We start from the raw sequence: 12,715 nt of genomic DNA, 5'->3' as shown, positions 1-12,715 counted from the left end.
AAAATGTGAAATGGTGAAACAGCCTGGTGCTGCTCAGTGATAATAAAATCCACCTCTCAGCCCCTTTCCCAGTTTATGTAATAGCGGTTTAATTCATACAAAAAAACAAACTTGCTAGTTGTTTCGCCCCAGTTTTTAGTCTATATGTTGAATTAAGCTACACAGCAACTGAAAAGTGCCAGGACAGCTTCTAAATGAAGTGCTGGACTACTCGACTGCTCCTCAAAAGTGAGGTCAAAACGTCTCGACCCCACCTGGTGGCTGGATGCAATACAGGTCAAAACTGTTACTGGATGGGACATGGACCAAACTGAAAAGTCAAAATACACCTCAAGTAAATTTTTCTCTAAGATGGTATCTGTAATTTAAGGTTAATGTTATCACACTTGTTCAAGTATAACATTTTATCTTTGATTCGTTATTTGAAGAAACAGGCAGAAACACTATGATGCTCTAAATGCATAAGATGACGGAGTTCGTATCCGTGATATTTTGGCTGTGGATTGGCTTTGGATATTTGGGATTTCAGGATAGTGGAAGGAATAGAAATGCGTCCTCCATTGTTATGTACAGCCCAGTGTACAGTAGTGACGTTGTTCTCTCATCTACTGTTTCCAATATCAAGAATGATCTTGAACCACAGAATGAAAATGACTCTATGATAAGTTTACCCGTTTAAAGTTACTGCTCCTTGTTACAGACCTGTGGTGTCACAGGTGACAGCTGTACAGGCTCAGTCTCGGAGGTCGATTGGGTTTCCTTAATGACCAGGTAAACAGAGCACTTTAAAAAAGCAATTTTGCCTCAGTGTGGGAAATTAACCCATTAACCTGCTGTGACACTTGAAGACGAGCGCAGTGGGAAGCAGTTTTGGAACTTTGAAGTGCTTTACCTGCTGCTTATATCATTTACACGTTTAAAACAAACGGCTGAGAAAACCAAGGTTCTGTCCTTTAATGACCTGTTAACGTTTCCACCTGTTGTTATGTTGACAGAGTTGGTTTCTCCCTCGTCTCCCACTGTCCCTCTCTTGCCCCCTTTCATTCAGGTCCTCTCTCTCGGTGTTATCACTCGCACCCCTCCCTCCCCTCCTCTGTCCCCTTCCACTCACCGCCAGGCAGAGAGAAGGGCTTTTGTTGGAGCCTGAAAAGCCCCTTTCTCTGTGTTCGTGTATGTGTATCCGTGTGTGTTTGTGTATGTGTGTGTGTGTGAGTGTATTCTGGTGGGAAACCCGGCTTGCCCCAAAGATCAAGGCTCTCAGGTAGAAGAGTCGAGTTTCGGGTTTCATTTTCACTCCCGGACACGACAAAGACCCTGCTCTCTTTGCTCCATTTGCGGCTGTTATGCCATTAGGGAGACGTTTGTCCTGCCTTGTTGATAATACATCATGAAAATAATATGACGCATTAAGAGACGAATGTTGTTTCTTTTGGATATAAAACCGTATATCCGACAGGGAGCGTGCCTCTTTTTTCCATTTGATTCACAGTTTTCTGCTTATCAACATTACTTCCTGATGGATTAATCAACCCGCCCCTGCTGCTCTCAGTGTGGCTCACAGTTGATAAGGAGAGGATGGATTAATGTAACATTCTGCTGCTCAAACCCACGATGCAGTTAGATTCGGCGGAACAGGCTCTGCTCTATGGGGGGAGCTCTCAAAGAAACTAAGCGGTAATGTGAATTCTGTTGGGAGAGATAATCCTCACTTAACAGATATAAGTGTTAATTTTTAGATTAAACGATAAATATAGACCATTAACAAGAGGAAGATGTGTCAGAGAGAGCTGCAGCAATAAACAGTTTGAGCTCTGGACACTGGCACTGGGTCTGAACTGGACGTCAGTGGTAAGCTGGTCGCCAAGATGGTGAAGCATGGTGGGAACAGATGATGTCAGTCAGCTGCTCCTTCGCCTGAACTGAGCCTGAAGCTGTTTTCTCCAGGTGGCTTCCTCCCACTGTCCAAACACATGTACATCGGGGGGGAGGTGAGGGTTGATTGGAGACTCTAAAGTGACTGTAGGTGAGACAGTGAGAGTGAAGGTTGGTTACTTTATCTTTCCCCTTTCATGGGTGCACCCTGCCTCTCAAACACCCCCCATGACCCTTAAAGGTGGAAGGATCGATGGGTGGCTGCACAGATCTGAAGCTCCATCTATAATTTAGATATGTAAAGGCAGCCCCCCATGGGCATTATGAATAAATCTGCAGTTTTATTTTACAAGTGGACCTGTTTGTAATTTAGGCAAACTTCTTTTTTAAATCTTAATTAACTTATCACTTTTACAGCGATTACTGCTGATTGGTAATCAAACAAATTCGACTCACCTTTTGAAGCCCGGTTTGTAATTGTGAATAAGATATTTCAGTGCTTATCATTAATTTATCCCTCTGCTGAACGACCACAAGTGAATAAAGAAACCATGTTACTATGTCTTACATCGATAAAATGTGCAAAAAAACTTTAAACAATACCTGAAATCAAATGCAATTTATCGTGCATTACTAATACTTTGATTACAGTTCAACCCATTCACATGCTACTCTCTGGGTAGAGACAGATGAATTATTTGTGTTTGAGTACAGTGAGACGTGAATGTGTGTTTCATAATCGCCTTTTGATAAAGAGGCGAGCGAGGAAAGGATTTAGATGCGTAAATGGCGATTAGCGTGTTTTGATTTGGCATAGTAGACGGAGAAACAGCCTCTTGAGAGTCAGATAAAAAAGACTGGAGCAGGCCCACAAATAGAGACCACTCACACACTTACACACACACACACACTCATACGTATACGTAAACACATTTCCATAGGAAGTGTATAGCTCAAAGAGAGAGAGGCCACACACTCATATAGGCATCTGCATTCGTCCTAACGTTCAGGATCTGCCGAATGGAAAATGCTGCTCTTATTCCTCCCAGCAAAGAGGCATTACACACACACTCACACAGTCATAAGTACACACTTCAACACTGTCCTCTTCATACATGCTACACACACACACACGTTTGTATTTCTATCTTAATGAAGACACTCAGTATAAATATATATATATATACACATAATAATTCCCTAGCCCCTTAACCTTATTCTAACCTTAACCATAAAACCAAGTCTTAACCCTCAAACAAGCATTTGAAAAAGTGAGGTGCAGTCAAAATGTCCTCCCTCTGTAGGGTCTATGCTTAAAATGGTCCTCACAAAGATAAAAGTACACACACACAGACACACACAGACGCGCACATCCTGCTCAGTCTGTCAGCAAACAATGGAAAAGATTACTACTCTCCACTCGCTCGCCGTCCCTTTGTCACACAACCACTCCTCCTGGTGGATCAGATGTCGTCAAGAGAGAAAGGGGGGGGGGGGGGGAACTCTGTCAAGGTATTGAATAAAATAAGACTGAGTGCAGTGTGGAGAGGAAAAAGGTTCTTCATTAAAGCAGAGGCAAAAGAAAGAGGTGAGAGCAGATAAAGATAGCACACTCCGCTTCCAGCAAGACCCATGCTGTGAGCAGAGCAGAGAGAGAGTGGGACATGAAGTGCTCACAAATGTGGTAGAACACATAAATTACGCACTCAGTCGAACGGTCTGCACGTGAAAAGAAGAGTGTGTCACTGAAATTGTAATGTGTCATCCACAGCTAAGAGAGGAGACACGGGACACGGATTACTTATGTGTTAACAGGACGTCCGCAGCAGCATTAAAGATAGAACACCCCCGTCAACAAAATGGTACAATATGTTTTAATAAGGAAAGCATGAAAAATGTAGTGTGTTAGTGTAGTGGGCCGTCCTGCAGTTTCTTAGTCGCTTCTTGCCAAAACTGGTGCTGTCTGAGAAGTTTCTTCTAACATTTAACCCACCCTTACTGGTACAAATGTGAAAAACCTCTGGACATTATAATATTCATGAAGGTGGTATTCATTGCAGATCATTAGATTTAACCTTATTTGCATAATAAATAGCAGGAAAACATAAAACACTATTTATGTGTAATGAAAAGTAAGAAGAAAACAGAGTCAAGAATATTCTTAGTATATCAAAATGAAAGCTGAAAAAACACAAGATTCTATCTTGTTGTCTTTGTTTTAAGTATTTTTTCTGTTATCAAATCATAATAAATCCACTGTATTACACTGCAATATGAAGCTGAGCAGTAATTCAATGTTATTCAACTGAATGTTTTGAATATATATTTGCTGCTTGCTTCTGAGCAAAAAAATTATAAAACAAGTGAATGTTTTCTTTTGTGTGCGTGTGCGTGTGTGTTTAATGAAATGCAAATCAGAGGCCCACAGTTTAGGTGTTGGAAACAATCTGCATGAATGTCATTCATGTCTTCTATATTTATAACACAGGAAATGAAATTACTTTGTACAAAACTCCAACTTACTTTCATAAGACATTAATCATAGTGAACGGCTCTGCACTAAAGCTATTGGACAACAACTAGAAAACTTTTCAAAGTAAAGAGGAGATGAGATTTTCCAAGAACAGACGCAGATGAAATGCAATTTTGAAGTCCATAATATTTATTTGAAATATCTCTGTATTTTCCATACACTCTAACTAACTTATCATTGTAACTGCTCTACAACCAGGATTCACATTTCCACTTATATTATTAATGCAGGGACAAAACTGCCTTGTTAGCAATGACAAGCATCATCTTTGTGTGTCATCAGGTTGTATGTACCAGAGTCAGGAGTGCAGGCTGGTGATTCACTACGAACAGGGCTTCTCTGTGCTGGCGGACCCCAAACTGGAGGATGGGGAAAACGGGGAAGAGGGAGGAGCTCCAACTCCCACCAGGCCCAGGGTGCTGCTCTCCTACCCCTACGAAAAACTCAAGATGTCCTCGGATGACGGAGTTCGCATGCTGGCCCTCGACTTTGGAGGGAAGGAGGGGGAGATTGTGAGTGTTGTTTTTAAATACATGTATACATGTATTTCTAAGGCTTAATATTTTCATGCACAAAATGTAATAAGGCATGTTCTGACAGGAGGGCTGTTGTCCTCAGTTTTTTCCTTGGAAACCTGAAAGAGAAAATGTTTAAGTAAAGTAAATATCCAACTTAGAATATTGTACCTTTTGTTACTAAAAGTAACTGTAAGTGGTTTTACATTATAGGTATCAATTTAGTGGATAATAATCAGAGTATAACTTGCTAAAAACAGATTATTATACTGAGTTACTTATTTGAATATAAGAAATATGAGTAGTAATCACTTTCTACATTCACCTACATTTAACAAGCCCACAGGTAGGAAACCTCCATGAAAGAGGCTGATGTGCCAGTTTTTGCAGCAGTAGTACCAGAATTCAATTCTATGTTTATCAAATGTGGCACAGGACTGACTTTTTTGTTTGAATTTAATTTCCCACACAGCTGTTCTGTTTTAAGTCCGACTGAGGTTTTCTTTCATCTTCTAGAAATATACCATTAACTGAGCTTTTGAAGTTTTGCGTTACAAGTTAGGATGATGGGAAATAAAACAAACAATATAGAGCCTACTTGGCTGTGGACGTGTACAACTCACAGTAAACAACAACAAGTTCATAGCCACTCTCGGGGGGGTTGAGAAAAGCCTTCAGGGAAATGAAGCGAAACAGAAGTATAGAAGTCAGGCGGAGGGAGAGTGCTACGGCAGAAAGTGAATTACAGCACTTCAACACAAAATAACTCATGTAATAAAAATAATCACACAAACACAGGCTCTCCAAGGTGAGAGCGTCCAAGAGTGGAGTTTTCTTTAAAAAAAATAACCTGTCACTTACTGTGAGAGGTTTAATCTTTTTACTGCTCACCGTGTGGAAGTGCAGGTGGCTCTTGTTTCAGGGGCCGCACTTAAAGTAATCTAGACCAACTTAATGTTTGTACCTGAAAACCACCAAACACAAACATGTTCCTTATCTCGGTTTGTAAGAATTTCACTTCTCAACCTCCTGGATCTAACGCTGATATGAATATTAATGTGGGTGACAGACAGGAGATTGAACTCTTGCAGCTCTTTTATTACTCTCCCCTGGCACTAATACAAACTGTTTTTACACAGAAAAACAACGCTGATGTTTCATCATTCACAAAGCCACAGCGCTGTGATTGACTGCATGCTGGGAACTCAAGTGAAAACTAAAATATTTATTCTCCAGGCTTATGGGATTGGGATTTAGAAACTGGAAGCCGAGGTGTTTTGTATCAAGGCCCCGATCTGTCTGTATGACAGTCTCCATGTAGCTCTGATTCAGACTACTCTTGAATTCATCCATTCATGTCAGACTGCTCAGTATACGCTGAAGGCAAATAGGCAACAACTTGCGAGCTTTGATTCGAAACCTCTGTTGGCCACCTTATCAGAACAGATTTTACCGTCTGTAGCATTTCTGAGTCCCAGTACAGTCACAGACAAGGCTCTATAAAAGTCCAAGGACACTTGTGGATGGAAAAAGATGGAAACAAACACGATAACATTGATAGTAAAAGTCACATGGTCACAAAAACAGATATTGACAAAACACAAAGTAACAAGTAAAATGTTATAAGATGACTTGATGGTCAATTGTGGGAGATACAGTTTTGTGAACACAGCCCCTTTAGTATCTTTATATTTGGTACAAACATTCCCTCGGACTAAAAGATTAACAGATTTTTATGGCCAAGGTCACGGTGACTGCATGTTTTTGTGAACGTGATATATCGGGAACAACCGTAGGGAATTGTATTACATCTGGTACAAACAGTCACTTGGACTGGACGTTGACATGATTAGAATTTGTTGGTCAAAGGTCAAGGTCATGGTGGCCTCACATGTTTTTGTTGGCGGAGGAGTAGAAACGCAGGGCAGTAGTTCTAGCTCTTCTTCAGTGTTTACTATCCTGTGTAAAGTTGACCGGAATTTTGTCACAGCAATTTCACACACTGCTCTGGTTGATCAGAAAGACAGGAACAAGACTAAGGTCCCTATCTTACACCCGGCCAAAGTGAGCAATGCAAAGAAGAACTTGAAGCGTAGTGCAGTCTGTTTCCGGTCCAGCACCAGGTGTGCTAAGGCACATTTTTGCATTTCCAATTTAAGGCAGCAGAAAGTGATGCAATAACAAAAGCACTTTGGACCAACAAACACCTAGAATTACCTCTAGGAAACTGTATTTAGACACAATGGTGCTTTGTGCTGAATGCTGTGCAAAGCAGGATCTGTATTATACAGTAATTACCTTGTTCACCAACTTAATTGTTTTGTCATGCTAACATTTGCTAATAAGTGCTTAACAGAAAATACAGATGAGGCTCATGGAAATGTTATACATTTTGCAGATATTTGGTCCGAAACCAAATTACCTAACATATTTTCTCACAATCTGAGTGTAAGATGAAAAGTTAAAGTAATTGCAGTTCATCCAGAGGAGGATTTAAAGTATGTCTGTACCAAAGGTGGGTTTCACTCAAAAGGGGAATTTGTTCATTTTTTCCAGGGGAGGGTTGTGCATGAATGTTCATGGTTAGCAGTGTCTACTAAGGTTATGCTGAATCATGCCCGCCCTCTGAAGATGGGAACATTTATGAATGTTTTGACGGACACAGACAAACAGAATTTATCCGTGTCCTCCTGTTATAGTACATTTAATTAGCAGCATTATCTATAGGGTGTTCACCTGCTCTGTTTATACTCTACCATGCACATGCAGCACACTCTCTAAGGCAGAAAAGGGTGGGAGGGTGGGAACCATAAACACTGAACTGCTGGTGGCACTTAATGAAAAGTCAGGGGATTACTAAAGCTGTTGGGATTCAATTGGCTCCAGTCATGTCTGCACAAAGAGTCGTGGCAATCTATCCAATAACTCTGGGATATTTCAGACTGGATCAGAGTGATGGACTGACTCACTGACGTTGCCATCCCTACTGATCCATGCTGCCAGCACAGCTTCATTTATCTCAACTCCTGAAAATCCTGACTTTCTGAATTTTTGTGGACCAAAGTCGTATAAGTTTTCTCATATTTCACTGTGCTGCGTTTCTTGGAGATGAGGAACCTCTGAAAGTTGCTCACTGTTAAACCAGAGGGATTTAACTGTTATTTATGTAGTATTTATAGGTTAAATCTCCATACAGGCCTGAGGAACAGGATATGAGTCATAATACTGTTGAAACCACCCGCTGTTGATTCAGGCTTTGAGCAGAGCTTTAGTCCCAGTGACGTGGCGTCTGTGTGTTTACAGTGAACAGTACAGTGTACAAATCGGACGGTCTACTCCCCGCCTCATGGAGAACGGTTGACTGTGGAGTTAGTTTTGAATATACATGTATGGTTTGATGAGCTTTACAAACTCTCTTCTCCTCTTTTTCATCTCAAGATTCAAGATTAATATTGTCAAATGCACAGAGATAACATGAAGCAGTCGCTGGCAATGAAATACTTGAGTCACAGGCTCTCTTTAAGCAATGCTCAAGTAATTACAACTAAAAAAATAAAAATAGAAATAGTATAAAATAGAATAAAAAAGAATATCACAAATTTAAAATAGAAAATAAATTATATATATATATATATAAATATATATCTTTACAGATTAAGAAAAAAATAAAACAACAATAGTGCAATTTGTGCAAATATTCAAATATGCCATGGTGCTGGTGCAAATATGCCAGGGTGCTGGTTTGGTAGAGTTATTGCAGTTCAGAGGAGTTTAAAAGTCTTGTGGCCTGGGGCATTATTACATGTTTAGTATTATTCCTCTTGATCTACTTTTTTTAATTCTGTTGCTCCCCTCTTTCTGCAGCAATTGGATCTCCACTCGTGTCCAAAACCAATCGTCTTCATCCTCCACTCCTTCCTCTCTGCTAAGATCGCCCGCCTGGGTCTGGTTGCCTGACAGCCTCTCAAAAGGGACATTTGAACCACCTTCTGAAAACTGAAATCCACCTTGTTCCTCCACCTGTCTGCATCCCGCATGCAGCACACACAGTCGGACTCCTTCAGCCGGGCGGACCCAAGCTGAGTGAATGTAACTTCTTTCCGGAAATAAACCTTTCTTGGGTCTCCAACTCTAAAGTTAAGAAACACTGGAGAAACCAATTCAAATTGGTTTTGCTTTGAGTGAAATGGACAGTTTTTCTTTTTGACAAATCCTCCCTTTAAGGGCTGCATGGACTGAAGAACCACAGTAGAGAAATATATGAAATACAGACTGAGGGACACACCGGAAGGAGCAGATTAGGCAGTAGTGTCACGTCCAGGATCCGAAGGACAGCAGGGGTTGAGATGAGTTCACTTTTAATTCAGTCACATTGTAATGGCACACTGCCTTCCATTTACCATTTATATAATTTATTCCCCATTAGCCCTGAAAGGACATTCTGAATTTCACTTGTAATTTTTCTTCCACAAACACTTTGGCACACTGTGGAAAAACATTTGTCATTGGCTTGTCTTTTTTTTTTTGCGTCCCCTGAGATGTCTTGTTAGCGGCGTCAATATTCATCATCGAAACGCTCGGCGCCACAGATTCCCACAATGTGACAGCAGACTCAAATTCAAATAGCCTCAGTATTCTTTTTAACAGGCCGCATACGGCGACCATCTGGTGGAATTTCAGAGTTCGACTGATACGACAGTGATGTCAGCTGTATTAACGATTTGGTTTCAGTTAAATGAAGTAGAATTCACTTGAATATTCTTTCTGTTTTGCCATTCATCAGAATCTCATATCTCACTTTAAAAAAGGCTGCGTTCAATAACAGCCTGCTGTGGCATTTTTGTCCTAAACACTGAAGAACCAGATGGCATTTACTTTATTTAATTTTCCGAGATTTACAATGAGGTTTATCATGAGGATCAAATTTGCATATGAATAATTTACTCTTAAATTTGCTTTAAACAAAAATAATAAGTTTCGCATTCAGATCACATATGTAAACCTATTTTGATCAATTTCAGACACTAGTCAGATTTCATAGAGAAATATGATGCTATGAAAACGACCTTTACGATGTGCGAAGTCATGTAGACGATATTCCAGGTTAGCCTCTGTCCGAAAGAAACTCAAAATATACCTACAAGCACATCTAAAGCTCACAGTTGATCTTGTTTCTTTCCCCCCAAGCAAATATCTGCCATGAATAACTAGTAATTCTCAACATTAACCATGAATCAAATGGTGCCATAATCACCTTATGAAGTATTATTTATCCGTCACTCTCACAGTAGCCATCATAGTAGTCTTGCATCCGGCTCTAGTCGTGCAACAGTGTGGGTCATCATTTCTTTTGGATTTCTTGCAGCAGAGCCGATCGGTGTGCTGCTCTGTGTCTGATGAGGCCTGATGCCAGGTCTTTTACTTGTGCCTTCAGATGACTGAGAAGAAAACAAACATTTTAATTTTGGGGAGGAATAAATGAACATGAAGAGTACGGAGCAAACAGTGTGACTGCTGTGATGGCTGCATCGCTCTGGGCTCAACCAGCCAGATCTTCTTCTGTTCGCTCTCTCCATTAAATCCTAGCACACTTCCATTGACCTTTCACACGCACACTGTGAACAATGATCCACACATTGTAATCATACCGCACTGTAGGAGAGACATAATCGGTTTTGTTGCTACCCCGAGATAGTGGAGGCATTGGAGCACACGGAGAATCCAGCAGTTACTGACAACCTCAAGTGGAGAGGAGCGCTTTGAGCAGCGGCTGCAGTGATGTGTAGAATACTCTGATGCCTTCGGCAGCTACTGTACTGTCACTCAGAGTGATAAATCTTAGTTTTGAAACTCAGATTGTGCACATAAATCATGTATTTAACAAAACTGACATGATGACTCTGTTTTTATTCTCTTCAGTGGTGATTGATTCTTTTCTCATCTGTGGAAAATGTGTATCAACCCGTACTTCGCTGCCAAGGAGCTCATGTTTTCAACCCCTTCTGTTTGTTTGTGTGTTTGTTTGTTTGTGAGCAGGATCACGTTAATACTACTGAATAGATTTACATGAAACCTGGTGAAAGGATGTGATATGGGTAAAGAAAGAACCCATTCAATTTTTGGGCAGATCTAAGAGGGTTTTTTGAAGGGAGGAATTTTCATCATTTTCCCAGGGAAATGCATGGATCTTGTTGGTAAAATAAAGCATATGCCATATTCTAGTATTAAAATTTAAATGACATCTAAATATGTTTAATTATACTGTTTCTCAATTATTTTGTATATTATTAGATGGATATTAGACCATTCTCTTCCTTCACTTTCGGGAACTGATCTGAAACTCGACCCTGCTTTAAAAGCAAGAATTCGCTGCAGTGCAAAGGAAACAGGCAGTGCTTTATTGTAAGGACAGTTAAGATGAAAGTTTGAGAACTAATTTACTGCTTATTAGTGTCGGTGCAGATTGATCGGGAAGTGATTTATTGACCAGCTCAGGAAAAAAACATTCATTTGTCTCTAGCCGAAGCACTTGAGAGTAATTGAGTTGTAGTGAGTGCTTAACACAACCGTTACTCTTGAGACTGTTTTCCTTGGCTCCTTGGTATTGAGCTGGCATCTTAACTCTCTCTCATACATACATGCACAGATCGAAGGAGAGATCGAGACCGAGGGTAAGGAGTGTAGACGTAACTCTTGACATTGCTCCCTAGCTGACTTTGTTTACCTGCAGATTTCTCCACCTCTTTGTGTTCATCGGCATTTCACCGTCTGTCTCTCAACGGGACGCTAAACGTCTGCGAACAGGAACTGTTGCATCACGTGAAAGAGAAACGCAACGGGTCAAATTTCCCTCTGAGACAAACAGAATGCTGAAAAAGCAGACAAATGTTGAAATTTCAAACGCAACTGTGCAAACATGCTTGTACCCAAACAGCCGGCTTTCTCATTCCGAGAGAGAGGGAGAGAGATATTGACTGAAACAGTCAGCTGTCAGATTTAATGGGCTGGAAAAGAGCCAAATCAATTAGCAATCAGTCATTAACTGTGTGTGTGTGTGGTTGTGTGTGTGTGTGTGACAGCTAATAAACGTCCAGAGTTGTGTTCCTTTGCACACAGTTAATACTTCTCTCAGTGACTTTTGTTTGTTTGTTTGTTTGTGTGAGTCTGGGCTCTGAATGAACAGCTTTTGTGTGCCACAGTCTCTCGTGGGGTCTTTTCCTTCAGTGTTGACTCAGCAGTTCCTACAAAATGTGCTATTTGGAATTAAAGAAAAAGGGTCATCGCCTCTCTCCGTCCCTTTATTATCTTCAATGGACAAGAAGAAGATGAGTACCCTTCTCTGCAGCTTTACACAGACACGCAGGCGAGGACACGCTGTCTGAGAACATTAGAGGACAGACAGAGGCACGTTTGAGAGGTGATGTCGCCGCTGTGACCCTCCCACTTAACGAGGCCTGCGCTTCAAGCTCCGCTTCTCTCAAAAACAACCGCCCACACGCAACCTATGCGGCCTCGAATCATGAAAGTATGCGCTCGCACTGCCGGTACCCAGCCAAGCCTTTCAGTGTCTTACCCTCAGTGTGAAGGAGAAACACTGTGCCCTCCCTACGTCTGTCTCCCTCGCACACAGACACACAAAGTGCCAGCCTCTGATGATAAAAGAGACGAGGGGTGAGGAAAGGGTGTGTGTACGTGCGTACGTGTGTGAAACAAAGGAAGTCAGGAGCTGCCATGCCCAATGAATGCACCCCTGTCTCACTCACTCACTCACTCAGTGACTTAGTGACTGCTCTTT

At 41.1% G+C, this 12,715-nt stretch overlaps 1 protein-coding gene across 1 annotated transcript in view; it reads left to right on the top strand.

The window, feature by feature from the left end:
* Positions 1-10,810, top strand: part of sntb1 (syntrophin, basic 1) — a 37,404-nt gene extending 26,594 nt beyond the window's left edge. Inside the window, exons 7-8 of the mRNA XM_061080443.1 lie at positions 4,688-4,917; positions 8,785-10,810. Coding sequence (XP_060936426.1) covers positions 4,688-4,917; positions 8,785-8,877 — 323 coding nt within the window. The 3' untranslated portion in view covers positions 8,878-10,810. The remainder of the gene's footprint in view (positions 1-4,687; positions 4,918-8,784) is intronic.
* Positions 10,811-12,715: the final 1,905 nt, after the last annotated feature.

The sequence above is a fragment of the Limanda limanda genome, chromosome 11, assembly GCF_963576545.1.
Source record: "Limanda limanda chromosome 11, fLimLim1.1, whole genome shotgun sequence".
NCBI lineage: Eukaryota > Metazoa > Chordata > Actinopteri > Pleuronectiformes > Pleuronectidae > Limanda > Limanda limanda.
Note: the sequence above shows the minus strand (reverse complement) of the source record. Positions and strands in the feature narration are given on the sequence as shown.